General features: G+C 40.9%; 1 protein-coding gene across 3 annotated transcripts in view; it reads right to left on the reverse strand.

Annotated features, from left to right (window-relative positions):
- Nucleotides 1–22,812, reverse strand: part of vps13c (vacuolar protein sorting 13 homolog C) — a 511,929-nt gene that overhangs the window by 189,368 nt on the left and 299,749 nt on the right. For all 3 annotated transcript variants that reach the window (XM_076287956.1, XM_076287955.1, XM_076287957.1), the window contains 5 exons: nucleotides 22,086–22,241; nucleotides 21,492–21,753; nucleotides 13,239–13,399; nucleotides 6,509–6,630; nucleotides 4,254–4,551 (listed from right to left, as the gene is read on the reverse strand). In XM_076287956.1, coding sequence (XP_076144071.1) covers nucleotides 4,254–4,551; nucleotides 6,509–6,630; nucleotides 13,239–13,399; nucleotides 21,492–21,753; nucleotides 22,086–22,241 — 999 coding nt within the window. The remainder of the gene's footprint in view (nucleotides 1–4,253; nucleotides 4,552–6,508; nucleotides 6,631–13,238; nucleotides 13,400–21,491; nucleotides 21,754–22,085; nucleotides 22,242–22,812) is intronic.

The following is a 22,812-nucleotide window of genomic DNA, read 5'->3' on the forward strand; positions in this document are numbered from 1 at the left end:
GTGCGATCCAGCCTGACCCTTTTGAATGTCTTTGGCATTAATTGCCGCCATTTCCATTCCGAACGATATTTCTAGCGCTTTCTTGAAAGTCAGTGGTGGAGTTTCCCCCAGCAAACGGTGCTGTATGGCATCATTATTAATGAAATAAAGCATACTAATCTGTCACGGAGCATGTCATCTAAGACGTCCTTCAAATCACAAAGTTCTGACAGCTGCCGAAATTCTGCAACAAATTTAGCTACAGACTGACCTGACTTCCGAAAATGGCTGTGAAATTTGAAACGTTGGACTATTACTGATGGTTTTGGATTGTGGTGATTCCCGACGAGCTTGACCAGTTCAGTATATTCAATTTCCCCTGGTTTCTTTGGTGTGGCTAAGTTCCTTATCAGCTTATAAGTCTTAGCTCCACACACACTCAGGAGAATGGAACGCTTTCTAGCCTCCTCTGCATTAGCAGCAAAAAAGTGTCCCAACCTTTCCTCATACTCTGTCCAGTCCTCGTCTCCTTCCACAAATTCACTGATAGTCCCAAACGTAGCCATTTGACTGCTGTGCTCTTCTCCTTGTCCTTGTCGCTCCTCTACAGCCACTGGCGCTCTGATTCTCTCTTCACCGTGCTCCTCTGCACTGCTTGAGCTTCCACTCATGAAGATAGTCGCCTAAAGTTTGCTAGCTAGCACACTTTTTTTAGCCAACACTTGAAACAAAATGCGATGGAAAAACAATTCCAGTTCACCTCGTCGCCAAAAATATGTGGTCACTAACTTGGATAATAACCAGGACCACAACGGATGTTGTACCGAGTGGTAGCTTTTATATGAATTGTATTCAAGTAAATACTGTAGTATTACAGACCTCAGGAACAGCACGTTCTTCTAACAGGAGAGGTTAACTCGTACACAGTTACAAGGAGGCAGTGCAAGACTATCTACCTAAATGCATAGACTCCACCTAGTGGTATAAAATGTAATTGCTATTCGTAAGTATACAACAGTCATCATATCTGACTTTTTATTAAGTTTTCATTAATTTTTTTATTAAGACGGTGAAAAAGGTTTGTTGACAAATATGTTTTGTCATAGTCTGTCAACGAAATTAACACTGTCTCCAGCATCTTTCTTGCCAACATGTGTTCTTTGTTGAACAAGCTGGATGAACTTAAGATCTGGACCCTCACACAGAGAAGCCTTATGGACTGTAACGTCATGTTTTTCACTGAAACTTGGCTTAACGACATCCCAACCAGCGTATTGCTGTGTATTTACCACCAGATGCCAACAGCAAAGCAGCAATGAAAGAACTTTCTATTGCCATTAACAAGCTTCAGACTAAACATCCAGATGGGGCTTTTATTGTCACTGGAAACTTCAACCATTGCAACCTTAAAACTCTTCAACCTAAATTTCACCAAAATGTCTCATGCTCTACAAGAGGCAGTAAAACCTTGGACCATGTCTACACAAACGTGTCTTGTGCCTACAAAGTCACACCCCTCCCCCACCTTGGTCAGTCTGAATACCTCTGACTACCTATCTGGATGGAAGACGCAGACTCCACTCTACAACACCAGTTCCAGCACACTGACTGAATGTGTTTGCTACTGACGCCACCACGGACTTCCAAACCAACATTGACACATAAACCAACTCTGTTCTGGATTATATCAACAAGTGTGTAGATGGAGTGACTACACATAAAACAGTGAAATTATTCCCTAACCAGAAACCTTGGATGAACAAAGAAGTTCGCCTCCTCCTCAAGGCTAGGGACGCAGCCTTCAGGTCGGGAGACCATGAGGCCTACAGCTCAACCAGATCCAACCTGAAGAAAGGAATATCCAGGGCCAAACACACCTACAAGAAAAGGATTGAAGAGCACTTCAACTCCTCCAACCCCCGGTGTATGTGACAAGGCCTAAATATAATCCCCACAAATCCCCATGCAATTCTTCCCTACCCTCTTCTACTTCCTTCCTAGACGAACTAAACCACTTCTATGCTCGATTTGACTGGGAAAACAAGGAGGCAGCCTTCAAGTCAGCTGTTTCACCGGACGAGGATACATTCCAATTTTCCACCTCAGATGTCTGCGATATCCTGGGCAGGGTGAATGCCCGCAAAGCTGCTGGCCCAGATGGAGTTGAAAAGATACACTTGGCAGCAACAGGTGCCGACTAGCAAGAGATAAGACCAAAAAACGATCCTTTCATAACGCCACCTGTGGGTTTGAAGTTACCAAGTGGTGTGTCAGCATCTAAGGAGGGGTATAAATTTTGGTGTTCGACATCGTGCAATACACTCAGGCTTTGCGCTATGGAGACATTAAACACATTTTGCACAGAACTCTGCCGGACTTTTGTTTGAGATAAGTCTTTGACTTCAGCACATATAATGGTGTATTTTGGTTATGTTGTGGACAAGATATTTAGACTCAATTTCTGGCCCAAGTCTGAATATGGCACGACAACTTGTAAATCAGTTAAATTAATAAGAAAACATCTTGTACGATCACTTTTAAAGTTCAAGTTATTTGAGCTGGAATGAACTTTGCACCTACAACATCACAACGTATGCTAACCACAGCAACATAGGGAATCGTCAAGCACACAGGTAAATTTCTTTCATATATATGTGCAGGGCCCTCCTTAATTCCTGAAATTCATGTGTGAGTTTATAAAGTTTAAAAATACCTTTGTGATAGGCTTAACAGGTTATTGTGAAAATTATGTATTATTTGAACCTTTCTATTTTGTGGGTTTCTGCCAATCAGCAGGGTGGCGCTGACAACTAATTAATGATTTGAGTTTTGTTTTGGCTATGGGTTGAGTGGGGAGAAGAGAAGAAGATGGCGGAGTGTTAAGAGACTGACACAAGAGTAGGCCTAGGCTAACAAAGACATTAATAGTTTAACACTGGTTTTTAAAATTGAGGGAGTTTTGTTACTTTAAGAGATGTTTTTCAATGTGGCTGCATTTATGTGCGAATGCGAGGACATGAAGGTCAGTTACCGCGGGGGAAGTTCATAAGGCTTTAGAAACCACTACAGGCTAGTTACTTGACCGCTTTTGTGCTAGCGGACTTGAACTGTGCCAGAGACGTGAACGACGGCTGGGCATTCGCTCCAAGGCGTGGATGACTACAGGACTTCGGAGGGGGGATTTCGGACTCCTATGGCAGCACTGGATTTGTATGACAGGAAATGCTGGTAGTGAGTGGAATATTTTGCACGCCATACTGCTACTATGATTCTCCAAATTGATTCCTATGAGCTCCAACAAAAGCGTGCCAACTTTAGTTATACTAGCCAGTAGGACATTTGCTAGGTTGATTTTCTTTTTCTCTGTGTGGTTTGAACTGTTTGCAGATAAACTATTATCTGTAGTGATTCACAATGTGAATAAATGCATCTTTGGTTTTCTACTTCAAATCTATAACAGTGTCTGAGTTGGTTAGTAAAACGATTAAGAGTGTATTATTGTTTAATATGATAAGTTACATTTCGATGTGCATCCCACCATTGCAGTTTCACAACCCCTAGACAAAGTAGAATCATGAGCCAGATTATAGGTGGGAGGGCTACATATGTATCCCCACAAATGCTTAGCCACATTGTGAGCAGCACATAGTCTCCTTTGCAGTATCTCGGCCATGTTAACTGTGTTACCTGTGCCCATTTGCCTTTTTCAACCTGCTTATTCCTGATCTGAATATACATCAAAATTTTGACTGCAGCAGCACACACATAAAAAATAAGATTCACTGATTCATGTTATGACCAAGCGAGAGCACTCCATCCACTTATGGACCGGACACAGGTAGACGAAAATTCCACACAGAATTGTCTCCTACACACAATGTAATGATTACCGATGATGATAGCTTTCAGTCTCACTGTCTCCAAAAAGTTACAATATGCGATTAATGTGATTAAATTGTCATAGTCTGGTTGCGGAGTATATCACCAAAACACATCAGATAGCAAACTAACTAGTCTTTATAAGTACTAATTGTGGTCTAGAAGTCCTCTAGAAGCATGTTTAGTTTGTCGGCAAGTCTGTTTGCAACATGTATTTTGCCACCAACGTGAGCACATTATTTACCAACTGGGTCAAGTACATCAACAACATTTTAGAGGGGTCCCCTATGAAGAATGTATTAACATTTATGCATATATGTGTATTGTCATGTCACATGTTTTATTATTGCACTTGCACTGATACTCAGTATATAATCATATCAGTTGTATCTTACCTCTTGCAAGTACCGTATGGAATAAGGCAGGAGGTTGCGGATAGTCACTGCTGGATACAAGTGAATAATGTAGGCAGGGTCCCAGTCTTCCTCTGCTTGACTAGCTATAAAAGTCAGGTCATCAGGTATGGCAAATGTTTTCACCACCAATGGAAGGAAACTGGCACTGCTAGCAGGGCACAGTAGTTCCGATTGCACCTCAGAGCTCATGTGAACATTTTCTTTCCAGGTGATGCATGTAGAGGATGGTAAGTATTGACCTTCTAAATTACCAACAGGAATAAGGAAGAGCTGACACCTGCAGTTGAAACAGATCACCATGATAAATTGATGGTAAGTCATATTTAGGCAATTAAGTGTTTTTTCACATTTCCACATCACCTTTGGGATACAGCCTGTACAGCATGCATCAGAAGGCCCTCAATTTGGGGGGGGGGGGGGGGGGGCTTAATGGTCATATTTTACATAATATTAATTTACTTTTACGTGGCTTTTAGTCAGACTACCATCATATGAAACTACTTAAAATCAATACAACGCAGCTTTGGCGGGAAATAGAAAACCGGATTTCTGAATACTGAAGTGTCCTGGTGACATCATTGTTGGCTAATGAATATTGTGGATACATTTGACATTAATAGGCAAAAATCGGGGTCACACTTGGATAGTCCCTTTTAGACTATTTACAGATGTTCAGATTATCAACAAACTATTTATTTTATAAATCATACATTTAATCTGTTTTATCTTTTTCTATAATATGCTGGTATGGAAATCTGAATGTAAAGGATAAAGCCTCACTCGCCAAAATAGTGAAGGTCAGTGGCAAAATCATAGGTGCTAAGCAAAGCAGCCTATCAGACCTGTACAGTAGATTTGTCCAAAAAAAGGCAGAATCTATTTTATCAGCAAATGGTCATCCTCTTCACCCTGAGTTTCAGTTGCTACCCTCTAAGTCACGCTTCAAATTCCCTGCAGTTAAAACCAATAGATATAGACATTCATTTGTTCCCAGTGCCATTTCTCTATTGAATTCAGATTTTGGAGCTCTGGGCTGACATCATGGTGTTTTTGGTGCACAGTGTGAGGTATGATTTCCTGCTGTATGAAGGTACTCCATGGAGAGCAGAAAGTGTTTCCTGTTCTTAAAGTATTTTATTTATTTATTTATTTATTTTTTGCCTGTATACACACTGCACTGCTTATCTGCATGTACTGTATGCTTTTCTTCACCCATTGGGTGTTCATGTTGTCATGTTGTACTTTTTGTCCTATGTGGTCTATGGATGTCTTGCTGCAAACCAAATCGCCCTTAGGGGACAATAAAAGCTTTAAGTAAGTAAGTATCTGTTGACACTTTTAACTAAAATGCATGGTTACACTTAAGGTTATGGGATGTTTTTGGTTAAGGTGATGCTCAGTTATTGTGTGACAGCTGAACTTTAATTTCAAGATGATCTATGAAGGCTCTATAAGGCTCTGTATTAAGACCAAAACTGGTCTTAATGATCATTAGATGCCATTGATACTTATAATAGTATGCATGCTAACTGACACTAATCGGCAAAAATGTGTCATTACATACCATGTGCCATTTACATAATAAGTGCATGTGTATGTGTGTGTGTGTTTGTGTGTGAGTGAGTGACAGGGACAGAGGGATAGAGACAAGGACATTTTAAGAGATGTAGATGTAGACTACCAATAAATAACACAATATTCAGGATATAGCCTAGGATACATGATCAATACATTTTCAGTGTCACCTTTGGCAAGCCCAAATTCTCTCCCTCTCCTCTTCTTTTCCTACTTTCTTTTGAAGGATTCTCCCTGTTAAGTTACTCCTTTCCTAGCCATAGAGACTAATAGGGCCGGTGCTTACGTCCGTTTCTGTGGTGCTAAGCGAATGAGAGTTTTAGACTATCCCTGGATAGGACACCAGTCCATCACAGGTAAACCCCAGCCGAAACTGGTACCCATTTAACATCTGAAGGATTTGAGTCAATGCAGATTGTGCCTTGTCCAAGGGCACAGCACACACCATCAAGTGACCATCTGGTATTCAAACTGTCAATCTTCCGATTGTCAGCCTAACCCCATTAGACCACTGAGCTACACACTCTTCTCTCTGTCCCCTTTCACAGGAGTAACTGCCTGTCTCTTTCTCTCTTCATCTGGCATGGGAACACTTCTCACAAGTATACATATGAGATTATGATAGAGGTACACTGCCTTGTCTTTGTCTTTCAACTTACCTGTAAGACTCTAAGGTGACATGTAACTCTTTGTCTGGTTGGGAGACGCCTACATTGACCATGTTTCCACTGTTTGGGCAGTATTTCAGGATAGCAAAAGGCACAGAAAAGTGGTTTTTTATCTAAACAAAAGATATTAAAAAACATTGAACAGACATTAGAATAATTTAATTAATTATTCAAATGTATCTAAAGCAGGGATGTTCCTCTCGATCTTCAAGAAGCTCTTGAAAACTCAACTCTTCTGAGAGTACATTTTACTTCATTAGAACATGGATTAAAATATCTCTACCACCTTAGCATTAAAGGAACAGGCCACCCAAAATCAGTAGTAATATATGTTCTTACCTTAACTTTCACGAGTTGAGTCATACCTCTCCCGCGTCCGTATGTGCACTCAAACGCTCTGGCGCGCGGCGCGAATGTGTTAGCATGTTGCTATGCTAGCGGGCTCTGCCGTAGCCATAGAGGGAGTAAGATGGCATTAATCAAACACATCCACGTTTTCCCTACTTAAATACAGTTGCACAAGTAGTTGATAAAAATGTGTAAGGTCACACAACATGAAACGTGACGATTTTCCAAGCGAATAAACAGGAGAACTACAATGTGTGGCGCAATAGCACTTGGGAGTACTTCGACCTAGGTAGTAATATTAATTAACACCTAATTGTAGATCCTATCCACCACAGAGTTTAGAATCCATGCTTGATCGACCCCTCAGCCTCCCCCTCCTCTCTGAGCGAGAGAGAGGCACACACACTAGAGATCCGCTGATGGGCTTTTATTTCAACCATCTGCATAGCAAAACTTAATCCAATCTATCAGCAAAGTTTTTTGACCAATTTTCAAAACCGCACCCCCCGCCATCCGCTGTGTTTTAATAGTATATGGGATGCGGCGCTGCTGACGTGAGGCTAGAAAGCTCTTGCCTGTTCTTTCTAGAAAGACTGATCCAATGCAGCAAATATATTAAAAGGCTATAGTCCTACATTGGCTATGTTGTAGCCTATCCCTAGAATATCAGCAGCAAACTCAGTCTCTGTCTCGCAAAACAGTCTCCAAATAAAACGCACATCGGCCTGTTGCCTAGGCTATTCTGTGTGCCATATAGCCTATCGTCCAAAATGCTTGATTGCATTGCATTCTCCACATTTTTAGCTAAATTTTCATGTAGCCTACCACAGCAACATTTTTGTTCCGTGAATCTTTTGTAAATTGCTTTACAATAGCGTCGGGCCCTTGTCAGCAGCCTTCGGCTTGCCTCTCGCCACTATTCACTCCTTCATCTGTCATCTAGGCTACAAGATGTTTACACACACACACACACACACACACACACACATTCACCTCCGTAAATAGAACCAACTTGACGTTGACTTCAACCTAGATGAGACTGCCTGGGTTATTTTGTTTCGATATCAAATATAGTAGGCCTAATTGTAGCCTTCAGGGAATAGGAGTTGTATAACTACAAGCTCAATAACATCCACAGTGGAAAAAAGAAGGTAAGAAAAAAAAGTCGGAAAACTTAGAAGGCAAGCAAGCAAGTTTGGCGGTTGTTACTAAATATGTGAACATGCACGTTGCACTGTTGTGCGGTGGACTTTCGGAATGAATGAAGTCTGCATTTCTTTAATATCGAGGCGCTAGTTTGTCCGATCGGCTTGCTGGTATAAAATGAATTGCGCTGTCTGTCTGAAAAAGACGCGCTCTCTTCCCATGCAGTCAAAATGAATGGGAGTCTTCAGAACAGGCTTGTCATAGTGTCACCCTGACATGCCAGTGCGTAAAGTAAAATGTGAATGACTTGTTATTTTATCAAGGATTTCTTTCTTTTTGCAAAAAATAGAGTACAATAGGCATAACCACACCGAAGTAACCGAATCTATCCCTATTTGCCTAAACAGTAATGACTTAATGAACTTTTTCAATGACAAAATTGAAACAATTAGAGATAAGATTAATATCCAGTCAGTCTCACCAAATATTTATACTCCATTGCTGAACGGTAGCGAAAACATAATTGAATCACAGATGAGACGAACAACGTTGAATTCATTTACACCTATTGACATATTAGACCTCACTTCCACAATCTCTTCATCAAAATCTACAACTAGTCTACTAGATCCTATTCCTACTCATCTTCTGAAGACTGCTCTTCCTTTGTTGGATAATGCTTTGCTCCAGATTATAAATAACTCACTGCTATCAGGCCATGTACCACAGTCGTTTAAGTTATCTGTCATTAAGCCATCCCTCAAAAAGCCTACCCTTGACCCTAACAACCTGGCCAACTATAGGCCTATATCTAATCTCCCTTTTTTGTCAAAAATACTAGAAAAAATAGTGTCGAAACAAATTGGTACCTTCTTGCATATGAATAAAATCCAAGAATTATATCAGTCTGGTTTCAGAGCTCACCACAGTACTGAATCAGCCTTAGTTAAAGTTTTTAATGACCTCCTCATCGCTGCCGATAATGGACATATATCAATATTGGTCCTCCTGGACCTCAGTGCTGCCTTTGACACCATAGACCACAACATACTACTCCACAGGCTTGAACATTCGATAGGCATTAAAGACTCAGCATTCGCTTGGTTTAGATCATACCTTTCCAACCGCAGACAATTTGTACAGGTTCACAATGAACCATCTACCCAGACCATGGTAAAATATGGGGTGCCTCAAGGCTCAGTACTAGGGCCCCTGTTATTTTCTCTCTATATGCTTCCTCTAGGCTCAGAAATTAGGAAACATGGCATTAAATTTCATTCTTATGCAGACGATACACAACTATACCTTTCCATAAAACCTGACGAATTGACTCCGTTAGCCAAACTTGACACATGTATACGAGACATAAAGACATGGATGACAAACAATTTCCTGCTTTTGAACTCCGATAAAACAGAAGTCATGGTTTTAGGTCCTAAAAAGATGAGGGATATCCTATCCTCATCACAGGCTACATTTACTGATCTCCGACTATCCTCATCCACATGTGTTAAAAATCTAGGAGTTACAATTGACCAAGACCTATCACTAAGTAATCACATAAAACAGATTACCAAAGTTTCATTCTATCATTTAAGGAACATTTCAAAGATAAGGAAGTCTTTATCCCTACCAGACGCTGAGAAATTAATCCATGCTTTTGTCACCTCAAGGATTGATTATTGCAATGCTCTATACGCTGGCTGCAATAACACCTGTCTAAAAAGCTTACAGCTTATACAAAATGCAGCTGCTCGCACACTCACTAGAACTAAAAAATATGAACATATTTCCCCTATCCTGGCATCTCTACACTGGCTGCCTGTTAGAAGTCGCATTGACTTCAAAATATTACTTCTAACATACAAAGCCATTAATGGCCAGGCACCAGAATATATTAAAGATCTCCTAGTTCCATATAACCCACCCAGACCGCTACGATCACAGAATACTGGCCTTCTTGTAATTCCAAGAATCTCAAAAACTACAGTAGGAGGCAGAGCTTTCAGCTATCGCGCACCCCTCCTCTGGAATAATCTTCCTACCTCAATTCGACTAGCAGACACCCTCCCTATTTTTAAGTCTAGACTTAAAACATACCTCTTTACTGCCTCCCATAGTTAGGTATGGTGCGTGGAAATTCACCCACCTCAGGGTTTTTTGGAATGGACCACCCTGCTGAGTCCTCGTGTGACTGGCACCCCAGTCGCACGTGCGATGGTGGTCACTGACCATACCTGCGCTGGTGTCGACTACCCCTCACCATGCCTTAGTTATGCTGCTATAGCATAGTGCTGTCATGGACTTTTCATGTGTCACGCCGTACAACCCCCCCCCCTCTCCTCTCCCCCCTTCTCTCTCTCTCTCTCTCAACTCCCCCTCTCTTGCCTATTCCCACCTGGTATACTGTAACAATATATAGTACTACTGATTACTTATTGACATTAACCATTCTGATTTTCAGTAATACTAACCCACTCTACATCTCTCTTTCTTCCCCCTTACTGTACCTCACTTGTGAGGTATATCATCACCAGTCATCAACCATCCGTGTGTTGGCCCTCCTCTCACCCATCTCACCTGAAGTCCCATCCTCGACTGCCCTATTACTGCCCCCTATCTGGACTCCTGGCCCGTACAGCCTAGCGACCCACCACCAGCCTATGACAACTCTGCCCGGATTACTGGCCCATCCACCAACCCACCACATGCCCCTCGAAAACTCCCTTCCCCTGGACAATCCCAACGCTGGACTATTGAACTTTCTGTCACTAAATCAGGAATAACGAATTACCATAACGGATACGTAATCATCCCACCTCTTGTAACTTTCAGCTCAAGTGCTTAACACCATGTCTTATTCTCTACACCCGACTATCATATGCATTTGTCATGTATACAGACCTTACTGTCATGTACTGACCCTAGGCAGATGGGTCAGGCCCTTGAGTCGTGGATCTGCTCGAGATTTCTTCCTATATATATCTCCAATTCTAGGGAGTTTTTCCTCGCCCCTGTTACCCATGGGCCTCTCTCTTGCTTTCCTTTTCTTCCTTTCTTTCCTTCTTTCTCTGATTGCCTACATTCTGTAAAGCGCCATGATACATGTGTTATGTTTTGGCGCTCTATAAGCACAATAAATTGAAATTGAATTAGTAGGCCAGCAGCATGTTGAAATTATGTGCCAAATTGCGTTTTTTATTACAATGATAAAATTGTAAAAGGACGTGACCGAAGCTGAGGCAAGCCTGGCAATAGGCCTATAGGCCCGACGGTAATTGTAAAGCAATTTACAAAAGATTCACTGAACAAAAATGCTGATGTGGTACATGAAAAGTTTGCTAAAAATTGGAGAATGCAATGCAATCAAGCATTTTGGATGACGTGGAGAGACAAGCCGGCAGCAGATTAAATGCTCGAGAGAGAAAAAGATGCTGTTTTAAAAGGACGTGCAGACCGAAGCTGCAGCAAGCAGGTGATTTATTTCACAAAATCCAAGACTAAGAACAGACAGACTATGTAACTGGACACATTGAGGCCAAAATGATTGAGAATTCTACAGGGAATGTTGAAGACGAAGGAGTGAATAGTGGCAAGAGGCAAGCCGAAAGCTGCTGACAAGGGCCCGACGCTATTAAAGCAATTTACAAAAGATTCACGGAACAAAAATGCTGATGTGGTACATGAAAATGTAGCTAAAAATGTGGAGAATGCAATGCAATCAAGCATTTTGGACGATAGGCTATATGGCACACAGAATAGCCTAGGCAACAGGCCGATGTGCGTTTTATTTGGAGACTGTTTTGCGAGACAGAGACTGAGTTTGCTGCTGATATTCTAGGGATAGGCTACATGTTGTTGTACATTGTTGTAGCCAATGTAGGACTATAGCCTTTTAATATATTTGCTGCATTGGATCAGTCTTTCTAGAAAGAACAGGCAAGAGCTTTCTAGCCTCACGTCAGCAGCGCCGCATCCCATATATTATTAAAACACAGCGGATGGCGGGGGGTGCGGTTTTGAAAATTGGTCAAAAAACTTTGCTGATAGATTGGATTAAGTTTTGCTATGCAGATGGTTGAAATAAAAGCCCATCAGCGGATCTCTAGTGTGTGTGCCTCTCTCTCGGTCAGAGGGGAGGGGGAGGCTGAGGGGTCGATCAAGCATGGATTCTAAACTCTGTGGTGGATAGGATCTACAATTAGGTGTTAATTAGTATTACTACCTAGGTCGAAGTACTCCCAAGTGCTATTGCACCACACATTGTAGTTCTCCTGTTTATTCGCTTGGAAAATCGTCACGTTTCATCTTGTGTGACCTTACACATTTTTATCAACTACTTGTGCAACTGTATTTAAGTAGGGAAAATGTGGATGTGTTTGATTAATGCCATCTTACTCCCTCTACAGCCACCGCAGAGCCCGCTAGCATAGCAACATGCTAACACATTCGCGCCGCGCGCCAGAGCGTTTGAGTGCACATACCGACGCGGGAGAGGTATGACTCAACTCGTGAAAGTTAAGGTAAGAACATATATTACTACTGATTTTGGGTGGCGTGTTCCTTTAAGAGGAAGGTAAGGCATTGCCATGGGTTAATAGTTAATACATCTAGTTAATAGGATTAAACAGGGTTCCCACCCATTTTCACTGACACAATTTCAAAACCTTTCCAAGAGTTTTCAATGACCTTGAATGAAATTTCACGGCCTACAAGAACAAATTTGCTTACTGTACACCACAGGTTGAACCAATTATGAAAAGATTGGATAAAACTGTGTTTTCTCCACCACCATTCTATATCTATGAAGTCAAATTCTGCGAGTTAATGTACGCTCCAGGGGTGTCACTAGACCTGAAACTGCACTTAGACAAATCCCCCCCCCCCCCCCCCCCCACACACACACACACACATAGAGGGTCCGGGGGAATACTCCCCCCGACATTTTTTTTTATATTTAACTAACTACTAGAGATTTTACTGGGGCACAGCAGTTCAGTACTGGGGCACGTGCCTTAGTAAAAGGGGTCTAGAGAAGCCTATGCGTCCTAAAATGAAATTTCATGACTTTTCCAAAACCTTGAATTTACTGAATTCCATGAGTTCTTCAGGCGAGGGAAAAAGGATGAAAAGGAATTCTACAATTCCATGACCATGGAAACCCTGGTTATTTTTTTAATTGTTTTTAAAAACAATCCCACTATCACTCTACACATTACAAACTTACCTGAAGTGGAGATCTGACAATGATGACCTTGTTACCCTGTTTGGCATCAACCTGCAGCAGCACTGACACAACCTCATGTGTATGTGGTCCTCGTATATTATAGAGCCGTCTACCTGGTTTACTGATGGGAATACTGGAGATCTCACTGTAACCTGTGGGGACTGGAAAGACACAGACACATATATCCACCCAGTTACAGTCCTGTTCAAATTACTTTAAAATGCAATTTGTCACATAAAATAAATATGGTTAACCCAGGCACGGCGCCAGGATTCCAGTTTTGGATGGGCGAGACCAATTGTGGGTGGGCCTTAAATAAAAACGTTATCAAATCACTGTTTGACCTGATAAAAATGACTGACTAATATTCTGTTATATTATGTGCTTACATAAGAGATTTTAATAGCTTGATGCTCTTTAAATATTTTGTTGCATTGTAAAAAGTTTCGGTGCATAGGACGGACCTACGTTCTGACCAAAGAAGAGTGATTTGGAATCTCCATTACGCACCATACCTGGCTGTGCTTTAGCGCATCTCTCTAATAGACCTAAGGCCTATAAGTCGACTGTAAAAGTGGTCAGGAATCTAATATAGTTTAGTTCTGCTCGTATAACATGAATGAATGAATAATATTTTGACAATTAAAGGATGTAATGATCTGTTGCTATCTTGACATTTCTGTTTGCTATTAGAACTATATAGCCTAAGGCGGTGGTTCTCAAACTTTTTGTTTCATTCCCCACTTTGATCAAGGGGGCATTTTCGAGCCCCACCTGTCCCTCATCGCTCTAAGAAAGCGGTAGGTCAAGCTTAAAACTGTCAAATTTATTGAAATAATGATAATGACAAGTTCTAAATATATCCTCTTAAGCAGAGTTAAAATCAGCTGGTGCTGCAGATATAATAATAAATAAATACATAATGTGCCATTGTAAATTAAAAACATATTTCTGTTTTCCAGCAACATATTAGGCAGCATAGGCCATTATTTTACAGCATTGTACAATATATTCAATGAAATACCAACATGCTGCATTAAATGGATCCATAATCCAGTCATACTGAGCACTGCTGGTTGGGAAATATTTTTTAAATAAACTTTGCAGGGATGTGATGTAAGCCTACTGTTTAATACATGGGATCACAAGAGTGGCACAAGAGTGGCTCCCGAGTGGCCACCTTGCCTCGCTGTGAAACAGAACAGCCTTTTGGTCAGCTCCCATCTCCTCGCAAAGTGTGGAGAATAGACGCGCTTTTAAGGGCTGGGTCTTGATGAAATTTACCACTCTCACAACCTCGTTCAAAATCTCATTCAGTTCGGGACTAACTAAGCTGCCTTGACACGAGCGCTTCTCTATGAATAACACAGTCCGTCCATTACGCATCGGGTGCTACCTGGGTCTAGGCCACTAACTCCTGTTTTTCACGTCAGTTCGCGCCCCACCTGGCATGTCTCCATGACCCAGTAGTGGGTCGCGACCCACAGTTTGAGAAACGCTGGCCTAAGGTAACATTCAAGTAAGATCTGCTGCATGCAGGAGAGTGAGAGGACACCAGTGTTCGCTTGTATGTTTGATAAATAGGTCCATTTCATCTCAAAGTTTCAATGCACGATCGGAGTAATGGTTTCTTATTTGTTAGTCAACTTTGCAAACATTCGGGGCTGAAGCCCTGGCAAAATCAGCTGGCGACGCCCCTGCTTGGGCACAGAACTTGGTCATTGACAACATCATGACTCATCGGTCATGTAAAACATGCTACAAAAGAGCTCATAAAGATCAATCACACCCATTAGGCCTAAATCCGGTCATAAGTGGCAATATACCTGTTTGACTATGTTATTCAATTTTAATTTCTTTCGATTTCAACAGACTGAGCGTAGCTTATTATACAGAGAGGATGCATTCAAATGTAGCCTAGGCTACCACAAGATAATAACTAATATATAGGCTACCACCAATTCACGGTCATCCATCCATGAAGATTAGCAGCCCTTTAATGCAAATCGGATCAAGCATCACAATATTAACAAAGTTTGCTGCATTGCAAAAAAAAAGCATTTCAGAAGCCATTATTAATCCATAGACGAAGATGTGCTATGGATCTCAGCTCTCCATCTCCTCGTTGCAGCGATACTCTGAGACCTTTCGTGCACATTTAAGGTACCTAAACAACACTGTTGCAACACTGTCCTTTACTGGAAATGATTTTTGTGTTCATCACAGCGAGATGAAACCTTTAACGCATGACAGAGCAGAAGTGGGGCTTTCCAATGAGGCTTCCACTTGTCTGTACGATCAAGTATTCAAATTTAAGAAAATCATGAAATTAAATTAAATTGCATCATATTTACAGTCTATTCCACTCTGCGTTCACCTGAGCACCCATTACTCTTGTTTGAATTACTCACCAACCTGTGATCCCATGCATATGGCACGCATGTCAGATGAAAGAGGATACACAGAGCTATCCACTGATACCAAGCCCTTCTGAGTCAAAGAGATCATGTTATAATCAGGGCTTTGAACCGGTTCAAGGAACGAAAACGAAAACCGGGAACTTTTTGTATTTTACAGGGAACGGAAACGAAACCGGAAACGTTATTATTTTTTATGTTCTGGAACAGGAACACTTATTTAAAAATAATGGTAACTGGTTAATACCGATTTTATTTCGTTCCTCCAAGTTTTCGTTGCCTAATTAACTAAAAAAAAAAAAAGTAATTATTTTCCTGCGCACTTTACCATGACGGCTGAGGTTCACTTCCTGTGTGACATCACATCAGACATTCGCTGACTGAATGTAGGCTGACCCATTTGCACTTCCGTCTTTCTTGGTTAATTAACATCAGATACGGGGAGTAATCTGCTTTTGTGACTGCATGATTTCTTTTATTTTTATTATTATTGGCTGTTAGGCATATTTTTTGCATCGTGGAAGGCAATTTACTCTCGTTAGGCCTAATGTCAGTCACAAATTTTTTTGTTGTTTGTTTAAAAATGGCAGGTTGGTATAGCCATTTTTTTAGTTTTTGCGAACTGTTAAATGTGAGCCACTGTTATTACAGGCTATAATTAGTAGGCTATGTTTGTTGATAAACAATAGGCCCTACCTGATGAAACAGGCCTAATTGCAAGTAGGCCTAAGCAAGACAAAAAAAAAAATTGTTACGGTATGAGTAGGCCTACTGGATGGCCTTTCCCCCCGACAGTTGGAATTTGTTGTTGCCCGAGTGGCATAACCACGTGTCTTAATAATGTGGTTACGTTTGTGTGGAAATTTTATCTTTTAACAATAAACTACACATTGGAAATAATTGTAGGCCTATTTAATTATTATTATTATTAATAATATAATTATTATTATTTAATAATGGTTGTAATATTATTACATTTGGTTTAAGCTGGATGAGAAAGATGTGACATAATTCTATAGCATTAAAGCTGACCGGAACGAAATTAACCGTTCCGGGAACAGTATTTTTTTGTTCTAACCGGTTCGCGAACGTCAATTTATTGGTGGAACTCATAACCGGAAACGTTATAATTACGTTTCTGTTGGGAACGAACCGATTGGGGGAAAAAATCGGTTCAAAGCCCTGGTTATAATATATACAAATATATTGTGTTTCTCTATGGCAACGCATGTTCATAATCCGACGCTTCATGTGTTCCTCTATGGCAAAGCATGTTCATAATCTGGTTTTGAGATCCTAGTAAATTCCTGCATGGAATCCAATTCAAGGCTCACATTGCATCCCACTTTGTTTGACAAAGAAACACTTTTTTGCCTTTACTTTGTGCATTGCAATGCAGTAAAAAGTTGTAGAGAATCGACATGAGTGCACACACAGGCTACTGCGCATGCTCAGGTCAAGTCAGGTCAGATCAGTTCGTGTCACAGATGTGGAGTGCAGAAAGGTCATAGTGAGAGAAGTGACTGACATTTTTTACCACATTTTAATCACTAAATAAAAATGGCATTTATTTCAGTAAGGCACCATATATTTATGTAAATTGGTCAGCCTCAGAGTCCCCCTTCACCATGGTTCTTATATTGCCAGATTCAGTCTGCCCTACACACACATGAAAGTCATGTCCAGCTAGCAGCTTGCTGTGGTGAGATACATTTCAAAATTGTTCTGATTGGTTAGGTCTATCCAATTGCACGCAAATTCATTTCCCCCAGGTATAGGTTGAAACATGCCCGATAATGAAATTCAAATGGACTGACACCAGACTCAAATTCTAAATAGAAGTGAGTTTGGCTACGTCAGGTTATTAAGTTACCATTTTAAGATGTCTTCTTTCGGATTAAAGCTAAATGCTAAATTAATAAATGCAAATCTAATGGACTTGAAGCAAGTGTTCTCTGAACAAGTTCATAGCCAGATGGCAAAACCAAAACTGGGGAATAGATCATGTCTTAAAGAAGTTCTGAGTTTTCTTTCTCTAGCCGATATTTCATAAATTTCACTACAATGACCAAACACAATATACAGTGCCTATAAAGTATTCACCCCCTTTGGATATTTCCCCTTTTACTGCTTTTATCAATGGAATCTTGATCTAATTTGTCCTTAATTTAATTGTTTAAATCACTTTTATGTCAAAGTGAAAGCAGAATTCTACAAAGTAATGTTAATTAATTAAAAATATATAATGCAAAATAAGCATTTTCCTAAATATTCTCCCCCTTTAAGTCAGCATGTGGTAGATGCACCTTTGACTGCAATTAAAGCATGGAGCCTTTGGGCCCTATCATGACATTCTAAAGTGCATCGTCACTCGTCAAAAGTCTATTCAAATTTAGTAGGATGTCCAGTTCACATTGGGAGGGGTTTCGCTATCAAAAGTGGAGCGCATGGCGTAACAAGGTGTTCCTAGGTCTTTTAATCAGTCATATGGGTGTGTTTGGGGCGTAACATAATTTTAAACCAATGAGAATGACATCTGTCATTCCCTTCAACGGCGCAACGCGCGATATGTCAAATAAATGCATCGGTATTTTGGCATTCAAAGGCGCATTTGAAGGAGGCTGCTTGCGAGACCGTATAGAATAGTCATTCTTAAACCATGCTTTACTAAAACCTAGCATAGCCTTCACACATTTGCACTTGACTATTTGAACTCATTGGCAAAGTGAAACTAACTTCACCAAGGAGTCAGTCAACGACAAGACAGTTATATGCAGTTACTTTCACTATTGACTGACAATGGGTTACCACCGAAAACATAGGCTGGAAAAAGCAACACTTACCCTAATATTGCAACACTTACCCTAATATATTATAAAACAACATTTATCCTGCAGAGGAGTTGCTTATATCTCGTGATAGTGCGTCTTCAGCTGTGCTCCATACGTGTCTCTCGCCTCTCCCCTAATCACTTTTAACCGTCATTACCAATTTGCAAATGATGGTGAATAACTACTCATTATGAGATGTACAGTATTTCGTAATATCTTTGTTCTAATTATGTTTCCCATTGTAATCGTGCAATTTGTAATGCTATGCATGGACGTGCGCCGGTGTGCGTTCATGAATGATAGAAGGATGGTGCGTGCAGCTGCCAATATGACTGTTGACATGCGCTCTTAAAATAGCATATGAACAACTCACCATTGACTTCTGACCAGGTTTAGGTGGTGTATGATATCGATTTTTAGACAATGCGCCAGGTCCCTCCCTAGGTTGATAATTGCCACACCCCTGGGCGCAATGCTTAAAAAATAAACGTGCAAAATAGCAAATTCAACTTTTCGCGGGTGAATAACGAGTATTACGCCATGCGCTGGTGACCCAAAATACAGCCCTTAGTCTCAATTAGGCTTGATTGAGTCATTTCACTCCATTTTTCTTTACAAAACTGTTCAAGCTCTGTCCGACTGGAAGGGGATCGGGTGTGGACAGCCCTTTTCAAGTCCAGCCACAGATCTTCTATAGAATTTAGGTCTGAGCTTTGACTCCGCTACACCAGAACATTCACCTTGTTGTCTATGAACCATTTCTGTGTAGTTTTTTGCTGTATGCTTCGGCTCATTGTCTTGCTGGAAAGTAAATATTCTGCCTAGTCGTAGTTTTCTTGCAGACTGAATCAGATTGTCCTCCAGGATTTCCATATATTTTGCTGAATTAATTAGGGCCCGAGCACCGAAGGGCGCAAGGCCCTATTGTTTTTTTTGTAAGGATTATTATTATTATTAGGGCCCGAGCACCGAAGGGTGCAAGGCCCTATTGTTTTTGTAAGGATTATTATTATTAGGGCCCGAGCACCGAAGGGCGCAAGGCCCTATTGTTTTTGTAAGGATTATTATTATTATTGAGTATTATTATTGTTATTCTACTTTTTTGCTTTCCTGTTTTTGAGGTGGTTAACATGGGGTGTGGCCCAGGGACTCGCTAGCACCCCCTTAGGTGACTGATCCCGTGGTTGGTATATATTTTGAGGTGGTTAACATGCCCGAAAAGTCTTGAAATTTGACACACACATTAGGTGTCACACAAAGCAGCAAGTACAAAAGCTTGGCCCCGGGTATGGCCCAGAGACTCGCTAGCGCCCCCTTACGCCCCCTTAGATGACTGATCCCGTGGTGGGCATATACTTTCAGCTACACACACCAAATTTGGTAGGTGTCTGTAGGTGTCTGTGTGTCATAAATCACAGTGCATTGAATGAATGGTCTGAAACTTCTCAGGTTAATAGATATCATGATTATGATGATATCCAGATACCCAATGGGCCTGCCTGACATAGCGCCACCACCTGGCCAAGCAGGAAATGTGCCAGAAATGGACAATGCCTTAAGTGATTGATCTGAAACTTTATAAAATATCAGATATCATTATTGTGATGATATTCATATTCGTAATTCACAGGCCTAGCATAGCGCCACCATCTGGCCAAGCAGGAAATGTGCTAGAAATGCTCTATGCTTTGAATAAATGGTATGAAACTTCTCATGTTATTAGATATTATAATTATGACGATATCCAGACACCCAATGGGCCTGCCTGGCATAGCGCCACCACCTGGTCAAGCAGGAAATATGCCAGAAATGGACAATGCCTTAAGTGATTGATCTGAAACTTTATACAATATTGGATATCATTATTGTGATGATATTCACATGCGTAATTCACAGGCTTAGCAAAGCGCCACCTTCTGGCCAAGCAGGAAATGTGCCAGAAATGCTCTATGCTTTGATTAAATGGTCTGAAACTTCTCAGGTTAATAGATATTATGATTATGATGATATCCAGACACCCAAAGTGCCACCACCTGGTCAAGCAGGAAATGTGCCAGAAATGGACAATGCCTTAATTGATTGATCTGAAAGTTTGCAAACATTTTGGATATCATTTTTGTGATGATATTCACATGTGTAATTTTCATGCCTTACATAGCGCCACCATCTGACCAACCAAAAAGTGTATCAGAAATGTTCTTTGCTTAAAATGAATGGTCTGAAATTTCTCAGGTTAATATATATTATGATTATGATGACACCCAATGGGCCTGCCTTGCATTACGCCCCCACCTGGCCAAGCGAGTAAATGTGGCAGAAAATAAAATACAAAAACAAATAGCACACGCATCAAATATGTACATTTCACAAACGCACCACGTCGATGCATTGTTGGATTCCGACATGTCACGGGTTGCGGCCCGCAGGTGCTCGGGTCATTGCCATTGCCGCTTGCGGCTATATTTTTACTTGTACCTTTACAAGCCTTCCAGGGCCTGCTTTCACTTTGATATTAAAGAGGGGGTTTTTGCAAATTACTGGAAAAGAAATCTTTTATTCCTACTGCTATATAAATGGTACACAAGGAAAAACAGACTGTCACTATCTAATGGTCAACTGCTGAGGTGGGCGGGGCTCGCTACAACACTGTTCTCTCTTAAAAGTAGCAGGTCTTTATATCCCCTTATGAGTGTAACTCCTCCTAGCAATTTGGTTGTACCAGGATTTTGATGTGACCTCCATGCTCATCTTAGCCTGTTTCATCGATGTGTACAGTATTGGAAAAAAATATATTGCTGTGGCAAAACAAACCCGCTTAGGCTTACTTTCTATCACAATGAGTAACCACCTGAAAGAAGCTTACCTTCTATCACAATGAAACAATTACCGCAGACACTGTGTGTCCTGCCGGGATGCTCCGGATTTAGGAAGGAGGAAAGCGGAGCTAACTCTGGACGGAGCCACAGACATAAGACTTTTGCACAGACATAAATGTCAATTCTTACCTATGCTCAAGAAGAGACAGCTTTCCTGTCTCTGAAGGGGTGACAGGCATGCTCGAGTTAAGGGCTTGACCAAAGAGTAAGTCAAGTCAATGGTCTGGTTTACAGCCACTTCATGCAGTTTTCCTGGCCCAGGTTTGTCCACAATACGCAAGTTGCTGCTGTGCTGGATGAGCAATGGTATACCCAAAGCATTCTGAATGGTGAATGGAGCCTTTTCTTTCAGAAAATAGTCAAAGGATGAGCCTGCACCCTCTGAGAATGCCTGAGAACAAAAAAGAAAGAGTAGATATTTTTCATTTCTAAAATCCCTACATTCTTACATGGAAGGCAGAATTGGGAACAATTGGAAAAGTGTTAACAATTTCAAAAGTAGGTTTAAACATACAAATATACATATCAATAAGCATATTATGAACTGCAATTCAACTACAGACATATGGAATCATGTTCAATAATGAGGTTCTATATAATATACTAATATAATTTATCTGGGGACTATAGATCATACTGATGACACTGCAATTACTGATGATTCCACTGCTGTGTATCTGTCATTATATATGAAGATTGGTAGTATGTGTTGACTGAGGTCACCTTGGCTAGGTTACTGAAGACAGAGAGTGAGCATTTGGAGAGGGTAATGTTCATGGTGTCTCTTGAGCTTATTGTAATAGCAGTTTGAGGATCAGGGAATATTATGAAATCATCTCCAGGTACAGGGCTCTTATCTCGTGTAGGATTGGTTTTCATCTAGAAATGTAAAACATAACATAACATGGTTAAGACACTCCCTGGAAGACATATCCCAAGCTCTTATCTGAAAGTGCAACATGCATCACAAACAGGCTTCAGCCTTGTGACAACCACACTGAGAACCAGTGGGTAATGTCAATATTTGCTAATTTATTGATCAGAGTAGCGCACAATCAAACATGAATGGTTTGAGTAATTAGTAGTACAGTAGTAGTTCTCTTCCATTCAAGTTCACTCCATGTTAACCAATGCAGTCATCCCTCCATGACCTCATAGATCTGAACCAATCTCCAATCAACTGTCAGAGGGAATTTTCTGTGGGACTTACACTGTATAATGGTGCACCACGTTAAACTTTTTTCTTAATTCTTCAGCGACCCTCAAACTGTCAAACCACGAAGAAGAAAAGCCTCCAACCTCAAGCTCACAGAACACTGGGCTACAAGAGTCCCCCTCACAATATATTCTGAAGAACTACGCCAAAAAAGGAAGCAGATTTCCATCGTTGTCCACCTCTGTGTAAGCCTGCTGTTCCAATTTTCGATGGGCATCACGATTTATAGCATGC

Source organism: Alosa pseudoharengus, unplaced genomic scaffold, assembly GCF_046254945.1.
Source record: "Alosa pseudoharengus isolate Yale_2024_CS ecotype anadromous, Long Island Sound unplaced genomic scaffold, YU_APseudo_1.1 YU_APseudo_1.1_scf_16, whole genome shotgun sequence".
NCBI lineage: Eukaryota > Metazoa > Chordata > Actinopteri > Clupeiformes > Clupeidae > Alosa > Alosa pseudoharengus.